At 41.5% G+C, this 24,596-nt stretch overlaps 1 protein-coding gene across 1 annotated transcript; it reads left to right on the top strand.

Annotated features, from left to right (window-relative positions):
• The first annotated feature begins 840 nt into the window (after positions 1-840).
• On the top strand, positions 841-24,310 carry LOC100890776. Its single transcript, XM_011663018.2, has 13 exons — positions 841-1,014; positions 7,120-7,197; positions 8,680-8,803; positions 9,760-9,859; positions 10,346-10,492; positions 11,065-11,181; positions 13,236-13,396; positions 14,059-14,308; positions 14,905-15,027; positions 15,653-15,844; positions 16,131-16,393; positions 17,242-19,639; positions 20,610-24,310. The coding sequence occupies exons 1-13, from the start codon at positions 990-992 to the stop codon at positions 20,898-20,900; spliced, it is 4,269 nt and encodes a 1,422-aa protein (XP_011661320.2). The 5' UTR covers positions 841-989; the 3' UTR covers positions 20,901-24,310.
• The last annotated feature ends 286 nt before the right edge of the window (positions 24,311-24,596 follow it).

A 24,596-nucleotide genomic window follows, 5' to 3' on the forward strand; every position in this document is an offset into this window, starting at 1 on the left:
TTTTATTTTTTATTTTTTTTTATTTATTATTATTATTATTTTTTTTTTTTTTTGGGGGGGGGGGGGGGGGGGGAATGCCTCCCGAAGCCCACCCCACCCCCCCCCCCCCACCCAGATCTACACCGGTTGGCGGGGAAAATCGCAACTGATCTCCCCTACCTTTCTTCTCTTCTTGTTTTCTTCTTTCCCTTCTCTTCTCTTTCCCTTTCCCTTCATTTCCTTCTCTCTCGTTTAGGTTTACTGGAGGGGGGGGCAAGGGCCTTTTGCCCCCCCCCCCCCGATCCACACGTTGTTGGCGGGAATATTGCAACTGATATCCCCCTTCTTTTGTTTTCTTCTTCCTCTTTTTCCCCCTTCCCTTTATCTCTATTTTCCCTTTTTCTTTCCGTTTTCTTCCTTAATTCTTATTTTGTTGATGGGGGGGGGGGGGGGGGATGGGGGGAGGTAACAAACTGGGAGGCAAGGCCATTTCGGCCCTCCCCCTCCCCCCCCCCCCCCGATCTCCTTTTCCCCCTTCTTTTCTTCTTCCTGTTAAGTCTTTCCTTTCCTTTCTCTTCTCTTTCCCTCTTCCTTTCCCTTCCTTTTCTTCTCTCCCCCTCTCTCTCTCTCTCTCTCTCTCTCTCTCTCTCTCTCTCTCTTTTGTGTGCGGGGGGGGGGGGGGCAAGGCCCGCTCCCCCCTCCCCCCCCCCCCCGGATCTGCCCTTGGATCAGCAAGCGTCTCATGAGACCGTCATAAGTACAAGTTCACCGACATTCGATCCATTGACTGTCTCATGAAACCGCTGCCCTGCTGCCAGTGGAGGTCTAGCGCCATCTGCGGTCTTTTAAGGCACTAACTTTTGCGGATTGCATTTTGTGATTCATAATTTAGAAATGTTATTTTCGTTACCGGTACCTAACCCGAATTCTCCGTACAAAATGTCCCATTATGCGATGAATCGTAACTGTAATCCTCATATCTACTAAGCGAACCGAATTAGTAATCAAATATGGAAGTTGACGACTATAATTTTTGTAAGTATATTGTGAGAATGAGTATGTTTTTACGATCGTTTGGGAGGTTTATTTTCAAAATCGTGTGTTGTTGCTACAGACGCTGCGAACTTGGCCGTGCATTAAATTTGTGAAGAACTGCGTATCGTCTGCATGGTCTGTAGCTGTGTAGACCGTATGTTGTGTGCAGGTTCACCGTCGCGTCGTGTGGACCAAGTCGCTGTAAAGACAGTGGCGGTTGTAGGCCTAAATGTTGACGGTTTTTTGTGTTGGGCTACTTGCCCAATAAGGTCAAGGATGATGTTGATGTTGCCACAATCATGAGAATGGTGTTGCTTGAATACTTGATGATATCATGTCATCAAGTCATGAAGTAACAGGGTCAGGGTGGACCGAAAAAATGAAAAATGCGTCTTTTTTTGCACGAGCTAAGACTAGGGAGGCCAATGCCCGGGCGTAAGGCTTCTACACCTACGATTTGTGCGCTCGTCGCCCACTTCAAAAAATTAGCAAAGGGAAAAAAATGATGTAAAAATAAAAATTGAAGAAAATATGAAAAGAAAATACAATTATACATTTCACAACATACCTATAATTACGGATCTGTAACAGTCTTTCACCATTTGTTGACAATCTTGCAGATTTTGACGTTTTTTAATCCAATAATTGTGGTTGCAGACGACCTTGACGCACTCGCACCACCGACTAAGAAAATCCTAGAGGGCGTAGAGGTTTGCTCACTAAAAACCTTCTCATTGGCAGAAGGTAGACCCTAAAAATATGGGATCCGTTTTGAGTAAAGAACTTTTGATAGAGATCAACATTTCAGATGTTCACAATTGCCACTTCTAACAACTAGAAAATATAAAGAAAAAAGATTATATCTTTTTAAATACAGATTTTTACAAACTGAACATTCGAAAGTAGATAGAGTACGATGTTTCTGTCAATCTTGCGTTGGTTTGAGCCCTATAGCTACATCCATCTCAAAATGAGAAGGAAAACAGTGAACAGTGACGTCATTGTTCGCGCCAAAAATAAAGGGTATTGCGACATAATCTGAGCTCCGGTCAGAGCGTGCCCAAAGCGTAGTCTTATTTATAGACCCTAGTACCTTATTCTCACAGCACTAGATACGAGTGTCGTGCAGTAATGTATGAGAAGTGATAAAAAAAAGATATTTCAGTAAAAAAAAAAGTCTACGTGAGCAGTCTATACTCCAATTGAGAATTGAAATGAAAGCCATGATTTGAAGGTGTGTTGTATGATACATGGTTAGTGAGTGTGTATGTTACGTATAGCGAAAGGGAGAGAGAGAGAGAGAGAGTGAGAGAAATATTAGTACACGTACGTTGCATGCATGGATGTGCGCTATGATTGTGTTCGCTGCAAGATGGATTTTAATTGGACCTCGTAACTTCTCGATCGTTGATAATAAGGAATACTCATGAGGAAATCAAATTATTGGAATACACATCTAAGGTAAATATCAATGTATTATATATATTTCTTTCCTTTTTTGAACCATCGTCTTCGGCTCGTAGTAGTAGAAGATGTAATCGTTCGCACATTGATGGCTGGACTTCAGCCTGCATCGGGGCTTGCCTGTGTCGGTGGAGGGATCAACTAAGAAGAAGGTGTGTACGTGTGCGACCGATTCAAGGCTAGCCGCTGTTGAGTGATTGCACTTTCGCGCGAAGTTTTAAACTTCATCATGAACTTTGTCCCTCGGGCCTGTCTAATTATGAACGTAACTTTGCGACATGAAATATAATTGTTTCAAGGCTCTTACGTACGGAAAGGCGTAGAAGGAAATGGCTACAAACCAGCTGGATATCTCCTATTTGATGGAACCTATGGAGTCGGCAGATGGGTGGATTTTCTTAGTGAAAGTAAATGCTTTCTTTTAATCTTAGTTTTAGTATAAACAAATTAGTAATTAAAAAGTTAGATTTGGGCATTGGCCTCCCTACTAAGACTAAGTAGGCCCTAGGCCCTACTAGATCTAGTCTAAGAGTTTTTTGTGACGTGCAAAGTTTTTCCTTCATAATCATTTTGCCTTGCGTGTAGGCTTAGAGTCTAGAGTAGACTAACTTTTAGAGTAGAGGCTCCGGTGGGCGGCATAGCCTGGTGGGCGGCCAGGGGTTTAGATCGAAGAAAAAAATATATGCGACTCGATAATCAGTAGGGGCGCTGGTCCAAGAATTAGGATCGTATTCATAAACGAGGATCGTCTTTGTGAAAGCAGACCGATGCGTCCTCAAAAATCAGGATCGTCTGCATTTTCGCAGACGTTTCATATTTTTGATCGGCGCATTGGCGATGCGAAAAAAGGATTCCTCAATAATTTTCTTGAAGTAGACCTAGACTCTAGAGTCTATTTTACATTGACTTTGTAGATCTAGATCTAGATCTAGAGTAAAACCGCCAAACTTTGGACGTTGGCAAGCTTTGGACAAAAATGACTTCAACGGCTCGAACGCAAAATATGAGCCTAGCTCAGGCGGGTAACTTGCATGAATTTGATACTAAGTTAAAGGTAGGGTGTCTGAACGATTTTTCAATTTTCAATTTGGGATCGTTTTTCACCATTTTTGTTTGATATTTGAATTAAAAATGTAATCAGAATAATACATTTCAAATTTCAAGTCTCGCCGATGTTTCTATCAAAAGATACAGCCCCTTCAAAATGCTGAAATATTCATAGCATTTTGCTCAGAATCGACGAAAAAGACGTACACGCAGAGTTATGTTGTTTTGCTAAATTTAGCCAAACAGCTGTATCGCGCGATATGCAAGCGTATGCATATCGTACGCAAGTTGCTCAGCCAATGCGCGACTTGCAAGCTTGAGCCACGCTGTCTCCGCGATATGTGCCATTGACTAGTATGGGTGGCCGTTCCCGCTATAGAACCCGGAAGTGAATACACGTTGTAGTCAATGGCAATATCGCGGAGACAAATCTCCGCGATATTGCCATTGACTACAACGTGTATTCACTTCCGGGTTCTATGGCGAGAATCGGCCACCCATACTTTCATTCACTATAAGCGCACATGTTACGATGTAACCATGGTTTGGACTGAGCGGAGCTCACGCCTCCCTAATTAGCTGATTCCAAAAATGTGGGAAGGGTATTTTCAAACTGTTATAACAAATGATCCCTTGGGGCTAGCGAAAAAAAAAGCATCTGGATATTATCCTTACGTCTAGCCCTGCTTAAGCCGCGGGGCGGCAGCTCAGGAAAGTGGCAAATTTTGGAGCTAGGATGCAAACAACATTTCAATCGCTGTTTTGACCAAGATATTTTTAGAATTCTGGGGGTGGCCCCCGATGGGGAATATGGAGAAAAACCTGCTCTTTCATATGACACCTCATTTATTGAGTTTCACCTTCAGGATCATTTGTTATAAAGGTTTGAATTTCAAATTTTTTCATAAAATCATTGACCAATTTTGGATGGTCGCGCAATGCACGTAGACCACATAGGGAAGCGTACAATCTCTATGGGAAGGGTTTTAGCACACAACATTGGGTGCGCGATCAGACACCCTATTAAAGGTCTACACTACTAACCTATATCATTAGTACAAAAAGTTAGGGCAGGTTGCCGTCTGCAAAACTCACAAAAAACATCGACTTCGGAGACAGATTTCAGGTTACCTAGATTTTTACAGTTCCTTAACAGGGGAGTTAAGGTGTAGATCTAGGGTCTAGAGCCTCCAATATATCGATAACCAACAAATCCTTGGCATATTTCAGGTGGTTTCTGCCAAAATTATGGGAGCTTATGAGATACTTTTTCTCTATCGCGAAAATTTTCTAATGGCGGCCGTTACCAAAGACCTAGGGATACTAGATAGATTCCCCTACCAGAAGATGGCGCTCTTCCAAGCTTCGGACAGGCAACATTGAGTGTCATTTTGACTACAAAAAAATAGCGCTTTCGTAAGATTTTAGCACCAAAATATTGTACGAATGTTGTGAAAAACACCTTTCTGATAGTTCTACCTAACTTAAATCTACCCAAAACGAGAAAATAATATTTTTTTCATGAAATCAACGCAGTCAAACTTACCCACGTCGAACGATTTTGATCTGGTTTCCAAACCTTCGATGAATGCGCACTTTAGCCCGCGCACTATACGTGCGATATACGTGCGCTATGCGCTTTACGTGCGCTACACATGAACGTCCGAAGCTTGGTATGAAAACAGGTTCGGCGGGTAAGTAAATAATTCTAGTTTTCCATTTCCTTTACTCATTTTATTTTACATGACATACATAAACAGTATTTGCACAATAATAGTATATTTGATCTTTCAATAATTAAAAAAGAATTTAATGTTTTCCCCCGTTTTGTCTTAAGTGTCCGAAGTTTGGCGGTCTTACTCTACAGAGACTTTCACATTATGAGTAATAAATAAATCCTTGGGAAGACGGACAACCCATAAAAGTAGACGGTGAACTAGTCTAGACCTCTAGGGTTATATTCCCACAGTAGCCAGCTGGCCGTTCGGTAACCCGAAACCCGCAGAGCGCCCCCCAAAAAAATATGTCCTCGAAATACAGACGGTCCTTATTTTTGAGGGCGCATTTTGTCTGCGTTTATGAGAATATCCTCGTTTATGAGGACGATCCTCATTCTCGGACCAGCGCCCCTACTGATGATAATATGCGATTGAAACCTACGTTGGTATTTATACAGAGTAGTTGGCTTCCAAGTGGTGCAATAAATCAGTGTTAAGTCTAGGCCTATTATTTCAAGGGCAGTACCCGGATGACAGATCAATATTATTTTTGTATTACTCTGTCTTCCTGAACTTCAACTGTCGCTAGAAAATCTACAATATTGCTTGAACATTTACCGAGTTAAAATCAAATTTTGTTATTCTGCTATTCAGCCTGATACTGATAGAGATATACATCTACACCCAGTATTTGGTCACTTATTAGGGTAAATTGCTCATATGTTGAATACGTATCTCTTCTGGGTCCTGGAGCAAGAAAGGCCTTGTTAACTCAAATCATTTTAATACAATTTTTGTTGTGTAAAAATATTTTTGTTAAGGATGGAGATACAAACACCTGCAGGTGTTGTTGTTTTCTTGATGATGAACAACAAAAACTTGCAATACACATTCATGCATGCATTGCATACCTCACAATGATGAGTTCCTCACAAAAATGATATACCAACCTATACAGTATTTTGTAGATCTGGGGGGTGTTTCACAAAGACGCCGTTCTCACTCACTTTGAAAGTGGTCTTAGTTAGACCGCTCCAGACCGCTCCAGAGGAACTGGTCTTGAGGAACGGTTTGCGAGCGTTCACACTCCGAGCAGTTTTTATGGCTCAAACCGCTCCACGAGTCAAAGTGGTCTTGTTGCTATGGCAGCTCAGGTAGGCGGGTCAATTTTTTCGCGCGCGGAATCCAAACCCTATGTCACCTGATGTCCCGTTCGCCACGCGTCCCGTATACATGTATATGTGTAGTGCCTGCCCGATCGCTCATCGCGCGGAACGTCACTTCCGTTCAAAGTACGCTTTCCGTTCACATTGCACGTTAGAGCGCTCTGGAGCGCTCTTAATAAGACCCGCTCCTCAAGACCACCTCGGAAGGTGGACTTCTGGAGCGGTCCAGAAGTCCGCTTCCTGGACCACTTTGAGCGTTCTCACTCACCTAAGAACCACTCCTGAGGAGCGGGTCTTAGTTAGAGCACTCCAGAGCGCTCCAACGAAGTGAGTGAGAACGGGGTCAAAGATTCTAAGTTGAACTTATCTCTTAGTTGGACTTAAAAATTATGGAAAGCCGTTATCATCTTTGAAAATGTTTTGTAAAAGTTATTTTGAAAGGCATAAAATGTTGATTAAAATCATTATATTTTCTATCATCAAGGAGATTTCATGTTCTTGATGTGGAAGTTATAAAAAATTCTAAAATACTTGAATTTCTTCTTTTGAATATATTTCATTGTAAGGCTCCAATGGCTGTCCATAATTTTTAAGTCCAATTTAGTGTTAAGTTGTACTTAGGATCTTTGTGAAAAACCCCCAGTACTGTACAGTGTATGTTATTAATTTGTTTGTATTATAAATATATGTATTATTTTTTTGATCTTCAGGTGAGTTGTTGCGGATGGAGCCTGTAGCCAGGATGCCAGACGAGGACCTCCTACATTCAGAGGTCGCTATCATGTCAGGTAAGTCAAAGGTCACTCAGGAAGGGAATGTAAACGTGGGAGGAGGGAGGGGGTCACTGTGGATCCACCCTTTGAAAGAGTAATTTTTGAAGCCCAGGAAGCACAATTACACACTGGCACAAGCATGATGTTAAAACAGTCTTCTCAATTTAAAGAACATTTTTTTCTTCAATGAAGTTCAACCCAATATGCCAGAGCACTACATACATATTATTGTACATGTATGTATGTGGCCGTCTTAAAGCCCCACTGCACCAATCTAAAGAAACCTCGCGCGTACTGCATTCACCGCTATTGCACTCTGGGCCGTGCGTTATTTGTTTTATAAAATAGCGACACAAATAGCAACAAACAAAAGTTTAGATCTTAAGTTAGAGTCTACGAGAGTTCGATCTAGATCTAGAGTTATGTTGGTTCTACTAGACTAAAATAAGAGTAAGACCTTGCAGGCTTACCAAAAAGTCCATGGGATTCATTGTTTCATTAAAAATAAAATCCATAGGGGGTCTAAAGACGAGTCTACATCAGACAGCTGAAATTCCTGGCTTCATTATAAAATCCAAAAGTCAAAACAGACCCATTTCACAAAGCCTTTTTTCAATTACAAATTACAAAAGTCAATGACAAGTCTGCTGATAACCAATCAGAAAGCAAGGATTTTACTAGCTTAAAGAACAAAAAACTGTCATTTGTCACTGATGACAAGTTTTGTGAAATGGGGCCCAGATGTAAAAGGTACCTAGCTGATATGTCAGAGGGCTACCATATTTGGCCATTAAGGTTTATTTGTAATTCTTTGTTTTTATGCCTCCGTTACGAAGTAGCCGGAGGCATTATGTTTTTGGGTTGTCCGTCCGTCCGTCCGTCCGTCCGTCGTTCCGTACGTCCCGTTCTCGTGATCGCGTTATCTGAAGAACTGATTGATGGATTCCTGCCAAACTTTGGTCATGTATATCTTGCAGAGCCGATAAACTGATAAGATTTTGGGGTCACGAGGTCAAAGGTAAAGGTCACAGGGCTCATTATGTATGCAAAAACAGCTCGTGATCGCGTTATCTCAACAACAGATTGATGGATTCCTGCCAAACTTAGATCATGAATATATCTTGCAGAGCCAATGAACTGAGTAGATTCTTGGGTCATGAGGTCAAAGGTAAAATGTTATGGGCTCATTATGTATGCACAAATAGCTTGTGAATGCATTCTCATTAGAACTGACAGTATTCCACATTTGCCACTCTCCACCCAGGGCCCTGTCTTACAAAGAGGTGACATCAATCCCAACTATGTACATAAGAGATAGGAGACTGCAAACTTGCGATTGATTGGAGGACTTGCGATAAATTTGGATCAATTGTAACTCTTTGTAAGACAGGGCCCTGATGTAATCAATACCTGCTATGCCAGAGTCCTACATATTTGTCGGCAATGAACTTTAACCCAAAGTCGTGACTATACTTTGTTAACCCCTTTATTGAGCAGGTGGACGGGATCAGAGCGGACGACCTCTCGTGACCTTTCCTGCACAGAATCATGGGATACTGGAGTCAAGGGTCATGGGGAGCGGTCTTGATCGTATTCTGCGCTACTACATCAACATCACAAGGTGGGTATTAATGTGGAGCTGTCTTCATCAGCTCGAGATTGCCAGATATCTCGAGATTGCCAGATATCCCGCTATTTGAACTATCCCGATCGCAAATTATCCAGTTAATTTGTGTCTTTATCAGCCCGAAGTTGCAATTAGCGGGATATTTGGTCGAGATAATCATCCCAAGATATCTTGGGCTAGTTTGCAAAATATCCTGCTATTTGGCAAATTATCTCGCTATTTGTCCGGTTGCGTCTTCTCCAGCCTGAAGACTCAGATTATGCGCGAACGCTGAGCAAAATATCTCGAGCAAATTTCTTGAGCTCGTTTCAAGTTTTGAGGTCAAGTCTCAATCTGATGAAAACGGGTTTTGTAACTTCGGGATTATTTCCCAAACCAGAAATAGCGGGCTATTTGGCAATCTTGAGCTGATGAGGACAGGCCTCTTGTGTATATAGTGGTCGATCGTTTACGTGTAATTTATCACAAATATGATCTGTCTTGAATAATGGTTAAAGATAGAGTTCATTTTTGGTCATGCGGTTGCATTGTTGAAGAAACGGTGTGGAATTGATCAGAAAAAGTTGATCATGAAGCATACAGGTGTATGTAAGTATTGGTGTGTACTGCAAGGTTCTGGAATCATGAAAATGATAAGAAAGTTGGCCCAGTCTTGGTAAAAGTAATAGTACTGTACACAAAAAGATGTATAATGGACTACACAAACATGTGGCATAAAATGTAGTCCTCATTTTTAAGCTGTTACATGTCATATTTAGAATATGAAGGCATTTGAAGAATCATGCTTTTCAGGGAACATTCATTTCTCTGATGTTCTTCCACACTTGCATAATAACAATGAAAATGCTCACAAATTATTTTTCACCTCTTTCCAGAACTCGTCCTTCTTTTTAAGTCAGGAGAAAAATCAAACTGGAATGTAATTTTTCTTTTTCTATTTGTTCATTTAGCCCCACCACCAAGGTCCATGGTTTTGCCTTCATTGCCGATCTGCGTTTTTCAACATTAGATTTCATCTCCATGCTCAAGTCTTCCCTCAACAGTCTACAGGTAAAATATCTATATTGTATTCCTCAGAGAGCTAAAAAAACACTGCATTATTATTTTAAAAAATTCATTTAGGAAAAAGTCTAAGCTTCATGTAATCTTTATTTTCAACTATTTTGTCCCAATGTATTATTGTTCATGTCTGATGATAATCGGACATTGAGGGCTTGTATCAATAAACTTGAAACTGTCGGCCCTGATAATTACCCGATTAAAATTGGTTTCAAGATTTTTAATTTTTTTAAATATTTTGTTTTTATTTTATTTTTTTTCTCCCAAAATTGTTGTTTTCTTCCTGATTTTACCCCTTTTTTTCCCAATTTTCTTACTCAAAACGCGGGGAATGTTGTTAGATGACATTTTTTTTCTTCCCCGAATCCTTCTTTTTTTTACTGAAGGGGAGCGTGGTTGAGGGGAAAAAAAAACCTTTTAATTTTTTTTAGTGCTCACTTTCACCCCTGAACTGTAATCTTTGTTGTGTCATTGCAGGCTGAGACAAGCAGTGCGGTCGGTCCATTCATGCTGTACCTGATACAACCCATCGACAAGAAGTGCCTCAAAGACACACAGACCTTACTCGCTCTCAGGCAGAGTAAGAAGAAGAGCAATAAACACATCCCATCTACCCTCTTCCAGGTGAGTGTAGAGAGAAAAAAGTCACATCCATGCTTAAGCCGGGGTAATAACTGTGGAGCGCCAAGCGTGTCAGGTCTGAAAGACATGAGCGCTGCCTATACAAGAACCCACTATCTTTATTATGCTCCCCAGGGAGTGGAAATGTGCGTACATTGTGTGCGGGTAAGCCTGAATCCGATGACCGGGGTAATAATATGTACTGTGCCTAGAAACAAAGTATTAGGCGCATTTATCATCAATATTGATCTGTCAGTTTATGACAGGTTCAGGGACCCAATCAGAGTTCTACTTCAAGTGTCTCTCCAAGTACTTCGGTCATTAGCCATCCGTTTCAGCATTTCATATCCCGTTGCTCCACATTCCGCAATCAAATCATCTAGAAAGCCTTTACGAGGTCTTCCCCTCAACTTCTTTCCATGTAGACGGCCTTCAAGGACTCTGATCATCAAGCTATCATGCCGCATGATGTGTCCAAGCCATTTCTTCTGTCTCTTTCTAATCGTTTGAAGCAGCACCCGCTTTTCTAGGACCATTATAAACATAAATTATTATTATTATATCTATTCCCTTAGACCGTCATGGTAGTAGATGAAATGGACTTGTACAACCATGTTGATAAGAGTCAGTTGACTGCGGATCTTGGCGGATACCTGCAGTACTCACACAGTGCTTGGGTTCGGTTTAGGAAGGTAAGTCCCACATGAAGAAAAAAAATCATGAATAAATTTTGTAATTGATTGAAGAGGACATGTTGGAAATCAAATGATTGATTTAAGATATTTAATGCAGTACAAAAACATAAGCTTGCTTTTTCTAATCTTGTAATTAATTTCAATTAATTCACCTTTTGTTTTTTAAAAAGAAAAATAGGGTGGGGGTGTTAAGGGTACAATATTCTCATCAGCAATTTGTTGGGGTGGGGTGCAGAATACATGTATATCCACAGGGGCGAAGACTAACATATACATGTATATAATCTTGCATCCCCCCCAAAAAAGAAAGAAAACAAAAGAAGAGGGTGTGATTTTACAACTCAATCTTGGGCTAAATGACATGAGAAACATTGGAAAATCTTGCGCCCCAAAAACATATATGTTTCATTATCAAGCGGTATTATTAATGAGAATCACCTCATCTTTCTTTTATATTTGTCTCGTGTAAAATCATGTTCCTTTGTTGAAACCAGAGCGTAAGTCATTGCGTCATATGGTCTTCCTCGGGGCAGCTCTACTGACCATCCCTAACAACTGACCGTCTCTAATCATTGACCGTCTCTAACAGCCGACTAAGGGCCATTAACAAGTAACCTGTGTACGGTGCATTCGTTTGATGAGGACTTTAATTTTTTTTTAGATTTTTGGTGTTGGCTCTCTACTGAACAGTCCCTGAACATTTAATAAACCAATTTGTTCTTTTTGTGTGTGCTGTTTTTCGATTTAATGTGTTCTTATGCAAAGTGCAGTACCCAAAAGATTAACTTAAGTGGAAGTATTTTTGATCGGTAGAGGTGTCGTGGTCTAGTGGATCACATGGTTTGCGGTTCGAGTCCCGTTGCGGCACTAATTTTGTTTGGAAAGATAGTCATCTATACTTGCCACTCTCCACCCTAGTGTAGTAATTGGGTACCTGGTAGGAAGAAATTCATTGAATGCTTGAGTGCCTTATCATGGTAGCATGGCAAAAGCCTGGGTAATGATATCATTGCAGATGCCAACCTTGGTAAAAAAAGATGTCTTATTGTTATTTATATTATTATCAGTCATTGTTATGGGAATACAAAAAAACATCTTCATGTAAGTACCCTGAGGTATTTTTGCACAATACTTTAATATGGAAAAAAAATATATAGTTTGTGGAACTTTAACATGTACAGTCAAACTTGGTTTATCGACCACCTGTCTACACAGACCAAAATTGTTGTTTCCCTTGAAAATTGTTTCTCATTGAAACATGTAGTATTAAAGGAACCTGTACATAGAGACCACCTGTCTGTAAAGACCACTTTTCTTGTCTCTTGGATGGTCTTTATATACAGGTTTCACTGTACTTTAGTTGATATAATAATGTTTGTGGAACGATTTTGGCATTCTATCTGACCTTCATTTTGCATCCTATTCAAGGGGTTTGGGCGTTTCTGAACTTGTTGTTATGTACCTGAATGTGGAGGGAACAAGTACACTAAATTTGTGATGCATTGAAATTACGGGCGTGTGTGTTTTTCCATGAGGATCGTTTGTTTATGGCTATGCATTGCATTGATAGTTTGAAGATGGATAGAGAGATTACACAAAATTAAAATTATGACTACGCACTAGTGATGAATCTCATCAGAAATATTAAAAGAGTTTGCCATTTTTCTCTTTTTTTATGAAGAACAATAGGGTGATTCTACTACCTCGAAAAGACATTTTCAGACTAATTGATTAAAAGTAATTGGTATCCCCGGGTAGGGTCTACACTCTACAGATATAGATACATGTGTACATGTACATGTAATCTTTTTCAAACAGGTGGTCCCTAAAGCAGGTCATTCATTACAACAGACTTTATTTCTAGCATGCTAAAGGGTCCTAAATGAAGATATTACCATCTGTAAGAGATCCAGGAATATGTGATAGATGTTTCTACTCTTTCTATTTATAATATAGACTGTTGAACCTTTGTTTGTTATGAAGAGGTGATCCCAAAGCTTCCATAGATCAATGTTGTGATAGATTTTCTACTCTTTCTTTTTATGATATAGACTGTTGAACCTTTCTTTGTGTGTTACGAAGAGGTGATCCCAAAGCTGCCTGATGCCTTCTCCAGGCTTGAGGACCTGGAGAGTTATGATCTCGGGGAGACGAGAGAGGATCTAGAGAGACAGCGAGAGAACATGCAACAGCTAATCAGAGATCTCTTCAGGTACGTGATCTTTGGTTTCATTCAGGGCAGAGAGTTTTCTTTGGGCTAAACAATAGTTCTTTCTTTTAATCGCACATGGTTCTTGTTTTGTTGCTTCATTTTTCTTGTTAGGAATTAGTCCTGTGTTCTAAAAAGAGTATATGTAATGTATTATTAACCATATCAGACATCTGAGCAGGGCAATTTTTGAATGGTATTACCCTTTAAGTTTAATTGATAAGCTAACAAAACTTCGCACAAACACAAACAGTTTCACCGCTCAGAAAATTCAATGGGATTCTGTGTGTAATTTGCCGGTCAATATTAATACAGTCAACCAATGGACAAAATATATTGCCCAATCAGAAAATTCAATGGCAAAATGCGTGTTAAACTAGCAGGCAATATGTAGAGCCAACATCCGGGTATTTTGTAGTTTTCATTGTGCATCTATTACGCGTATGAGAACCAGCGCACTTTGCATGCTCTCTATTGTGACGTAAGAACACTGTTTGCAGTATATCAAAATCACTTGGTTCACACTTAAGAAATACGGTTCATACTTTTACTGTCTTGTCTTGTCATTGCCGTTGATATTGGATTATATGTTGACCAGTACCCCAGCAATAGAGGATGCTCTGCTTTGAGGTAAACTTTAACCTATATATCCTATTGTCATATAGGGAACTTGGCCTAGAGTCCTTGAGCCAAGAGTGCGATGACCTCCTATCCAAGATCAACCAATCTGACATCGATGAGGTGTATGCCGCGGTGGCTCAGAAGCCTGTCTTCCGTGAAGTCCGTCTGCTGGCGGAGTACTGCAGGGAGAAGCTTACCATGATGAAGCAGAGGCTTGATGCGGCCAGGGACAGGGTCGAAGGTCGCGTGGAGGATGAAATGAAACGGATCGATCTCCTTGAGGAGATGCAGAATGTAAGTACTTATTTATCAGAGCGTGTACTTTCTTCTCTTTCATTTAGTTTTCTTTGGTTTTCTTTTTCTCGGGGGAGGGGGAGGGGGGCGGGAGGCTCATTTTGTTTGTCATCCTTAAAAAATTGAGATTTTATTTCTTTGCTGAGTGGTCAATACCGAGGGAAAGGTTTACAGACCCAACGCTCATGCAAATATTGATGGCAGGGGCTATGAACATCAGATCAAAGGACTTTGTGGTTTTTACTTCATGAGTACAAATTGATGCCTCATTTTGTACATAACAAATGGGTAGTAAAACTTTGCCAGGTACAAAATTCATTTTATGAAAATAAAAATGACTGTAATTTTGCTAATAATTGATATTTTGCCACCATACTTTACCATTTCAAGAGTTTGAAAATTTGGGAAATTTACACTGTGCAAACCCCTGCAATAATGTTTCATTCACGTTATAAAGTCAACCATGGGCTCAAAACGAAATCCTTAATTAATATGGCTTACAATAATACTACATGTTGCTAACTTATGTTTGATGAATGAAAATTAAAGATTAAAATTATATGAGAATATTATATGTTGATATTTTATCTTTATAGCTTTCAAACTGGTTACTGAATGAAGGTCCGACAGGGCTGAAGAGACTTGAGATAGCTGACTCTCTCGGAAGGGCGGAGATGTTATGTAATCACTTTGAAACGGGTGTGGCGTCACTTGCGGTGGTAAGTAATAACCCCTAGGGCCCCGGTTCATAGCGCCCCACAGTCCACATACAGCCTGTGAGAGGATTAGTTATGGCCCATCAAAAACATCAATTAAAAAAAGAATTAAACATCTCTTGTTCAGTTTCTTTGTATGCTATGAGTGGATACGAATAGAATGTATTTATTTGAATAAAAATTCACTATGCTTGTCTCGCTTTATTTTTGCTGCAGCCGTTTACAGTGCTATGTGCACACACACATAGGGACTGAAATCCAATCTTAATAGCAAACTAATTAAATAGAAATCAGGAAAATCAGAGAAGCACATCGGACATAAGATAAGAAAATTAAGTCTTTTAAAAATGTAATCATGATAGGTAGCATGGAGATTTTAAATTGGCTGAATCTGTAAAGTCCACGGTACGTAGCAGTGGACAACTTTTCCATGTGTTCCAACTTTACAAGTTTATCTTCCAACATCTTGGGTTTCGATGTTTAGTTTCCTTTATGGCCTGTCTCAAAGCCTCGACATTCACCTTGGTGTACCTGTTGTACCATCTTTTATGTCTCCTTCCATGTTTTGCGAGTGTGCCCCAGGTTTATGAGCCAATCACCCAACCGCATACCATTCTCTTTTCTACAGGACAAATTAGCACAAGCAGACGGCCTAAAAGAAGAGTTTCAAACACTCGTCAGTGAAGGTGGCAACGGGTTTGCCAATTTGAGGAGTGCGGTCAGGGCTTTGGAAGGGCATGCCGAGAACTACCAGAGCATGTTAGATGATCGGCGCCACGTATTGTCTACTGTGAGGAGCTTCTATGGTCTGTATGACAAGGTAGGTCTACTATCCGTAGGTTTGTTCTTGGGCGGGTCTTCAATTCATTACTTATGAAACATGTGAACAGTCATCGCAGGAGGATTGTGTAGTATGCGCTACAACCTTGTTTCGTAAAACTTGTTACAATAACTGATATAAGGTACTGAAATCATGGCACTTGATTAGGTGAGAGCAAAGTTGTCATAAAAATGTTAAGACAAAAATCTAAAATTTGTTATTGATAACAAGTTTTATGAAACATGACCCATGCTTAACAATCTCCTCACTCACACTTCCTTCCCAGATTGCAAGGTGGTGCGTAAGAGCACTCAAGTTTCTTCCATCCGACATCGTCGACGTCCACAACGACATCCGATCGGAGCGAACCAAGAGTCGTCGTCGTGGCCAGGACGTCGGAGATGCGGAGTATCGCTGGATCGAGGACTCGGAGCGGTTCCTTCGTAAGCATCCTTCGCCCAAAGAGGAGGATGTGACGTCGATGATGGAGTATGTCGAGACGGTCGGGGAGAAAGTGAGGAAGAAGAAAGCCAAGCATTTAGCAAACAGGTGAGAACCGTAAAGTTTGAGGAGCGCCAGGAGGGTCAAATCTGACTGACATGAGCGCTATACAAGAAGCGATTATTATTATTATTATCATGGCCCCCAATCTAGGTGAGAACCGTAAAGTTGGATCTTGGCCCCCACTCTACACGATACATTGCCGTTGAATTGTTGACTATAGATTCCCCTGGCAGACCTTTCAAAACCTTGCCCCCGTTTTACAAAGACTTACGATTGATCCAAATCGATCGCAAGTTCTCCAATCAATCGCAAGTTTGCAGTCTCCTATCTCTTATTACAAAGACTTACGATTGGTCCAAATCGATCGCAAGTCCTCCAATCAATCGCAAGTTTGCAGTCTCCTATCTCTTATGTACATAGTTGCGATTGATATCAATCGCGAATAAGTAGCAATTGATATCAACTCTTTGTTAGACGGGGCCCTGGAAGCAAATATAAGAAGGTTAGCTAAAAGTAGAGATTTAGAGCACATTTTGTACCTGCTTCAAAGCCCATCACACTTGTTTTGCCAGGAGGGATTGGACCTCTCTGTGAGATCACTGGCAGATGGTTATCTCATCAAATCAGCTCTCAATTAACATAATAAAAAGAGGACCATGAGGGATCAACGGGTACTGCTTAGGCATTGTTGGCTATATAGAGGGCAAAAGTACAGTAGCTACATGTAGTGCAGTCCTGCTTTAAGGCAAAAATGGGTCATATTTTTTCAAAAGTCTATAGGGGTTTATTTTCAACTCCATTAACGATCATATGTTATCCCTTTGAGTATGAAGTTACATCACAGGACATTGCCTTCGTTTATGAGTCTCTTTCTTTCATTCTCTATTTGACAGATGTGCTGTTCTTCTAAGAGTCCTGAACACCAATGACCTGGCCAGCGAGAAAGATGTCCTCCTGGCGAAAAAGTGGCAGGGCGAGGTCGTCGGTTCCCGTGATGACAGTCAGCGGGAGAAGACGAAAGGTGTCATCCGTGAGAGGAAGGACGGCGATGGGGTGGAAGAAGCAAGGATGGAAGCAGAGGAAGAGAAGAGGGAGGAGATGGAGTCTGAGGTTGATGATCCCTTGCTGAGAAGGATAGGGAGGCACACACCGAGCAAGGAGGTTGAGGTCAGAGGTCAAAGGTCAAAGAGACGATCGTCAAAAGGGAAGGTGGAAGAGAAGGCAGACGATAGGAAGAGCGATTCTGACGGGAGAGGGAGGAAAGTTGCAGATGAGGAAAGGAGAACTGACGATGGAGCAAAGGAAGAGAAAGAAGATGTAAGAGTGGAGAAGGATAAAGATGAGAGAGGGAAGGAAAGAGAACAGTCGCAGTGGATCCGACCTAGTCAGGATTTCTGGGCGGGGCGGATCCCGGGTGTGGCACGCCAGAGTCAGCCGCAAACTGATGAAACGGATGGAAGGGTTGCGCAACATTATGATAATGTTGGGATGCCAGTGCAAGATGTCCATCCACACATGGCAGGCAGACTGCAGGGTCCTGATCAACAAGTGCAGGATGTGAACTCTCCTCATCTTACTGCTTCCAATGCAGGTGGATTTCAGCGTTACTTGAACAGGAATCAGAATGCGAATCCATCTCCAAGCTATGTGAATGGTCACCCGCTGCATGCGCTTCATGGGAATGTTGCACCGCTCCATCATCAGCAGGTGGGTCCATTCCAGGGCATGCCAGGCCCCATTAACCAATCACATCTGGGTACTTTCCAAACTCGCCAATCACAGTTCCCTGTTCATGGGCTAAACCAATCACCTTACAGTATTCCACCCGGGAGTGACGTAGCCTCCAGACAGCATGTGCAGGTGATGAACACCTCAGCGCAGACGTGCACATTGTATGATCCTGTGACGGGCTTACCATATCAAGCGTACCTTCAATCTCCTAGAAGCACAAGCCTGCAGGGAGATCCGCGGTCTACGGACTATCTCTCTGATTCCCAACACAGTACCCCCGGGCTGGGGCATCACAGGGGGCAGAGACTGGTAGATCCGCACATCTCAGGCATGCATGCACTCCAAGCACTGGTCGGACACCCTCAACATCGGGTCACCGGTCATAACCGCACGCATGCTCTCAACATTGGCTTATCCTCCATGCAGGCTCAGCACAGCAGAGCCAGCACACCTCGCAGCGAACACAAGAGGGAGCTCTCACCGTACGAGGACGTCCTTAGTCGCATCGGGCAGATGCGCACAAGAGCTCGCCGCGGGAAGAACGGCCACGACAAGTCAAAGCCGACATCCAGAGAGATGCGTGCGGCAAAGTCTGTCCCAAACTTGAGTAATTTATTAGCAGGTGTGCACATGGATGGGGCTGGGAATAGATATGGCGATACTGGTCTTGACCTTGAGGGGGATCGCCAGAGCGATTACTACGCCAGATTGGCGCATCTGGATGATCAAACGGGACGTTGCTCGTCGGAGCATGCCACCAAGAAATGGGTCAGCCGTCTGATGGCGGATGATCTCCATTACGCAAATTCGTCCAGCTTGCGCTCAGCTTCACCAGCTCTGCCCTCATCAAATACCCCTAGAAATCAACCCCGTCCTCTTACGCCACAGGAGAAATATGAACTTGAATCGCTGACATCGCTTCTGAATGAGAGCGATGATGACGACGATGATTCCGCTCCTGTCTCGAATTCACCGACGAGAGACCGGTTTAGACTTGGTGATATATCCAGTAGCCAAACGCGAAGTAGAGTGTTACCAACCAGACCCCCAAATATTGACTTTGACGCAGATCAGCGAGAGTTGGATCAAATAAGGCAGAATTTGTCTGGGTCGTTTGCTGCACCTGGTAACAGTGAATTTGGCGTGACTTTTGACCCTCTGCAAACAAATGAACTCTCACCAAATCTGCATCACAGTAGTCTCTCATCCAATGAAATATCGCCACTTCACTATCCCTCAAGCCATAGTACTCAAACACACCCCCATCCAACAAGTCAATCCTCCCATGCTACCTACAACTCGGCCTATCACAGTTCAGCATCATTCGCAGGGGCCAATCAGGGAGGCTCCTCATACACATCACACCATCAGAACCAGACTGGTCCATTCAACGGCAGGGGTGTTCCCAGCAGTCGTCTGCCATCAGGAGGAGCGGAGGGAACAACGCTAGCACCTATGACTGAGCAGATGAGGGAGTATTTTGGTGAGGTGGGAGTGACCGAGGAAGAACTGGTGCAGCAAGGGTTGGAGGAGAGATTGAGAAACGTCCATGTCAACCAGGTGAAGATAGTTAAACTTTTATATCAAGTAACTAGTATTCACCATGCGTATCTTCAGGGGGGTGTTTCGCAAAGATGAACTTATCTCTAAGTTGGACTTTACAATTATGGATAGCCGTTAGCATCTATGAAAATATTTTGGAAAAGTTATTTTATAAGGCATAAAATGTTGATTCAAATCATTCATATTTTCTTTTATCAAGGAGATTTCTTGTTCTTGATGTGGAATTTATAAAAAGTCTAAAATACTTGAATTTTTCGCCTTTTGAATATATTTCATTTTATGGCTACAAATGGCTCTCCATAATTTTTAAGTCCAACTAACAGATAAGTTCGATTTAGGATCTTTCTGAAACACCCCCCTGGTCCCTGACTCTCAAGGAGTATTTAACCTGTTAACTTCTGAATTGTCTCCTTCCCATAGGCTTAGTACAGGGGCCACATGGTTCCCGTAGGTAAAGGTTTATTATGAATAGGTCGAGTCAAAGTTCTTTGGTTATTTTCTGTGTTGAATAACAAAAAGAAAAAAAATAGCAACAAAGATGTCAACAAAATATGTTTTGTGACCACCTGGCTACAGTGGCCACATTCTCTGTTTCCCACTGGTGACTTTATAGACAGGTTTGACTGTATTTTTTAAAAATTAAGCTCTTGTAGGGTTATAAACTTCTTCAAATTTTCAAGTATGATGATGATATAGGTGATAAAATATGTTGGACTAGCACAAGAACAGGTTATGATAAATTATATGAGCTACTGAAGTCTCCATATTGCACTGGCAGTGGACGATAGAGTTTGGCACTTGTTATTGAAAATGAATTCATGAATGTGGAAGACGTTGGTACAACCTGTCATAAGACTGGCGATATAACAAATGCAAGTAAACTGTTCTGCTTGTACATATATGCTTTCAGGAAGTTACTTGATAAAAAATTCATTGTAAATGTAATATTTCTCATGTGTATGCCCAGGTGCAAGAGAGAGCTACCCGCGACCATCTCAGCACCCCAAACTTCTTAGCCGAAGCCATGAACACGCTGGTCAAACTAGACTCCTCGGCCGATTCCCAACTACCAGTAGGGCTCCCTCTAGGGGCCAGACACATGCTGCAGCGCAACCCGAGCCTCCAGCTCTCAGACGAGGGCGTCATCATTGATGGTGCATCATGGGACGGGACCCTGGAGCCCGGCAGCGTCGCCACCACAGAACGGGGGAGTGTGGAGAGTGGAGTAGGGTCAAGGGGTCAAGCCAGTAACCCCTAAAGGTCAGAGGTCATGGAGGACATATCAAGGCAACTGAACAAATTCAATTCTATAAAGACGGGTTTGTTTTCTATCAACAGTGAACAACATTTTAACTCATGATGATGATTTTTCAAGTAGGGTCGAGGGGTCAAGCGAGTAACCCCTTAAGGTTAAAGGTCATGGACATATCAAGGCAACTGAACAAATTCAATTCTATAAAGACGGGTTTGTTTTCTATCAACAGTGAACAATTTTTTAACTCGTGATGATGATTTTTCTTCCTCTCATTTTGAAATGAGTAGCATTTAAGAATGTTTTTAATGACCTGATATTCGTATTCACGTTATGCACAACAGGATCAAGTGCGTTATTTATTTTATAAAATAGCGACACATGAAAGATAAGAGTTAAGACCTTGCAGGCTTGCTAATCACCAAAAAGTTCACGGGATTCCACTTGCCTTGAGCAAATATAAAATCCATAGAACTTGAATCAGACACTGAGACGGCTGAAATTGGCATGCCCTGAAATTCCTGGCTTCATTATAAAATCCAAAAGTCAAAACAGGCAAAACAACGCATTTACAGTTTGAACATAGATTACTTAATATTTACAGTGGATTTACAATCAGTTATTATAGATATTCACATTGCATCCATGAAAATGAAAAACTTTCTGGATGCTCTGCTGCTGATTTATCTGGGACGAGCTGAATTCGACAGTGGGCTGGCAAGATGCAGAATCGCCGCCCTATGCCACGGTTTCTTGACTAGAAGTTGTAGTAGTAATAGTACTGTTGAATGTAGAACTAGAAGAAGAAGGAGCAGTAGAAGCACTGGAAGAAGTAGCAGTAGTATTAGAATTACACGTAGCAGATGTTGGGCAAGAATGAGACCTCGCTGAGCTGTCAAAATACCTGTATCATCACATGGTCTCATACTTGGCAACCAGCCCTACATCTCTGCTTTGTCTTGTTTGTTTATTAATCCCCAACAACCGGATTTAAATAAATATTAAAACCAAAACAAACTAGCCCAAGTTGTTGTTGTTAATGTCCGTGGTGCTTGAAACAACATGGGGGTCATTGTCGAGCCTGAAGAAAAAGTGGTCTACATTCTCGAAAAAGTCTGACATGATTCTTGTGTAGCTAGTGTATGTACACATACTGGGCAACCGGCCCTACATGTACATCTCTGCTTTGTCTTGTTTGTTTATTAATCCCCAACAACCGTATTTAAATAAATATAACAAAACTAAACAAAGTTACCTGAGTTGTTTGTGGTGCTTGAGGTTGAAACAACATGGGGGTCCTAGAAATAGAGTCTGACATGATTATTGACGTTGTAATGTATAGCTAGAGGTAGTACTAGTAGAGTGTATGTACACACGTGTATAGCGCATTTCATTGCAACTTGTCTGCATGAAATATCATGCGTGTACATCCGTTTCACAAAATCCTGAACAATTTTCACACATTGCCAACTTGTCTGACTTTCCCCTTCTTTCCTGCTGATATTCAGGCACACACTGCTTTGCTTGATGTTTGTTTTCCAAATAGATGCCACGTTTTTTGAACTATTCAAACTCCTTAATTCGTTCTTTAGCAGGCTGATTAAGAGCCCGTTTCACTTCTTCAATATCTTTGTGCATGACCGTCTTGATAATTTTGTGTGGAACAGTTGGAATTTTGTTGGTTCACAAAATGGACACTTCCGTTTTGGATATGAATTCTAATGTGAGGATGCCGCAGATGTTGGAAAGTCATCTTTTGCTGAATCTTCCCTGTCGTTGCTTGTTTGCCTTTCTCCTCCAAAGTAGAAAGGCATCTTTCCATGACTTGACCGTGACGTCTTTCCATGTCTTGACCGTGACGTCTTTCCATGTCTTGACCGTGACGTCTGCTTGGTACTTTAAACCCTTCTCTGTAGGTCTTCTAGCCTCTCAGATATGATGAAGGTCTCTTGATGATGGAAGATTCACTTCATAAAACGAAATAACTTGCTCAATCTGATGAACTTCATTCCTAGGTTTTGAAAGTTCCTCCTTCGGGGGTCACGGCTGAGCTGTCTTCTCTTGGCACTTGAAACATTGCATGTTCATCACCCGAGCTCAACAGTTCTGTCAGCATAACGAGTTTGCTACGTTCATTTTTGGGCTACTTCTTAATTCGTTCCCTTTGGATTTGCTGTAATCCACACAGACTTTGTACACAACCACTGACGTACTGGTGGGGGGGGGGGGGGGGGGGAGGTGCTAGCCCCCCTCAACCATAACTTATATAAATAAAACAAAATAAGTGCTCTTACCCTTACCATTAGGAATATTCAACTTGATGATTGACAGATTGACATAGGTTTTTGGTTTCAAAGTATTTATCAATGGATACTACAGACTACTCAATGTACAGTGCAGTCTATACACCTGTGTAAACAAAACATTGTTCAAGTCTTCCACATAAATCTGTATATTCTCATCGATCACAATACGAGAATAATCATGTGACAATAATTATTGGAGTTTGATTATCAACAATTCGTCACCATGTAAGTACCAATACAGAATTAGCACTTGCTGCAAGGTACAAACAAAAGAAAAAAAGAGTATCCGTCCATCAATAAAAGAATATCATTAGGAATATTCAACTTGATGATTGACAGATTGACATAGGTTTTTGGTTTCAAAGTATTTATCAATGGATACTACGGACTACTCAATATATCCAGTGCTGTCTATACACCTGTGTAAGCAAAATATTGTTATATGCATTTACCACAACGATATGTTGTCGCCCGTATTTCCTCGTCAGTCAGCCCCCAAAGATCCGAGCACTCGAAATGCAACCATCTGGGGCAAAAATCACATCCCACCCATTTCTCCTCTTGCTCCTATTGCCCTTGGCAAACGCAGCAAATATCCTCCACCACATTTTGTTCAATTCTGGCCTTTTTTTTTTAATGTCTTGTCTCCGCCTTTTCTATATTTTTCCTTTCTCGCTCCTTCTCTCCATCGGCCTTTCTCGTCTCTTTCCTTTGTTGTAGCTCCATCTTCTTTCTTCTTCTCTCTTCTCCTTCTTTGTCTCGGCTCTCTTTCCTCTCCTTTAGCTGCTGCTCTTTCTCATGTTTAATTCGCAGCCGCTCTTCTTTTCGTAGCTTCTTTCTGTTCTCCTCATCTTTTCGCTTTTCCTCTTTTTCCTTGATATAATTATGGAAAGCAACACTAGAAATGGCCTCTGGTAGTTGCTGACGACGCTTCCTCTTCTTTACCTCTACAGAAAAAAAAAGAGTATCCGTCCATCAATAAAAAGAATATCATGAGGAATATTCAACTTGATGATTGTACCTTCTGTCTCTGAGGGTTGGTAGCTTCAGTTGATCTATATCATCAGACTAGCGTATATCACACCCCGGGATGATCTTGCAGGCACGCTTTTGGATTAATTCGATTGATGCTGAGGTTCTGAGGTATATGGTCACTAGATCATGAGGGGGGTAGGCCTACCCCCTCCCCCCTGGATCCGCCCCTGGCAAGTAAACTTACAGTTTAATCATTCAGCTCTTGATTATTTTACTTACCCAAAAGAACTACAAGTGAATTCCTGGCTTTCCCCTATAAGGTAGCGCGATACCCTCACTGCCTCTTCATTATTGGCTGTAATTTCAGAATCGCAGTCAAAATTGTTCTTGATTTGTCTAAAATCTTGGTGAATCAAATTGT

This window comes from Strongylocentrotus purpuratus, unplaced genomic scaffold, assembly GCF_000002235.5.
Source record: "Strongylocentrotus purpuratus isolate Spur 01 unplaced genomic scaffold, Spur_5.0 spur5_scaffold_20, whole genome shotgun sequence".
NCBI lineage: Eukaryota > Metazoa > Echinodermata > Echinoidea > Camarodonta > Strongylocentrotidae > Strongylocentrotus > Strongylocentrotus purpuratus.

Bases quoted from the DNA above. Each gene is read 5' to 3' on its own strand.
- LOC100890776 (XM_011663018.2), top strand. From the start codon at position 990: ATGGAAGTTGACGACTATAATTTTT. The intron at 13,397-14,058 runs GTACGTGATCTT...ATTGTCATATAG, and splicing joins CTAATCAGAGATCTCTTCAG to GGAACTTGGCCTAGAGTCCT. The intron at 19,640-20,609 runs GTGAAGATAGTT...GTGTATGCCCAG, and splicing joins GAAACGTCCATGTCAACCAG to GTGCAAGAGAGAGCTACCCG.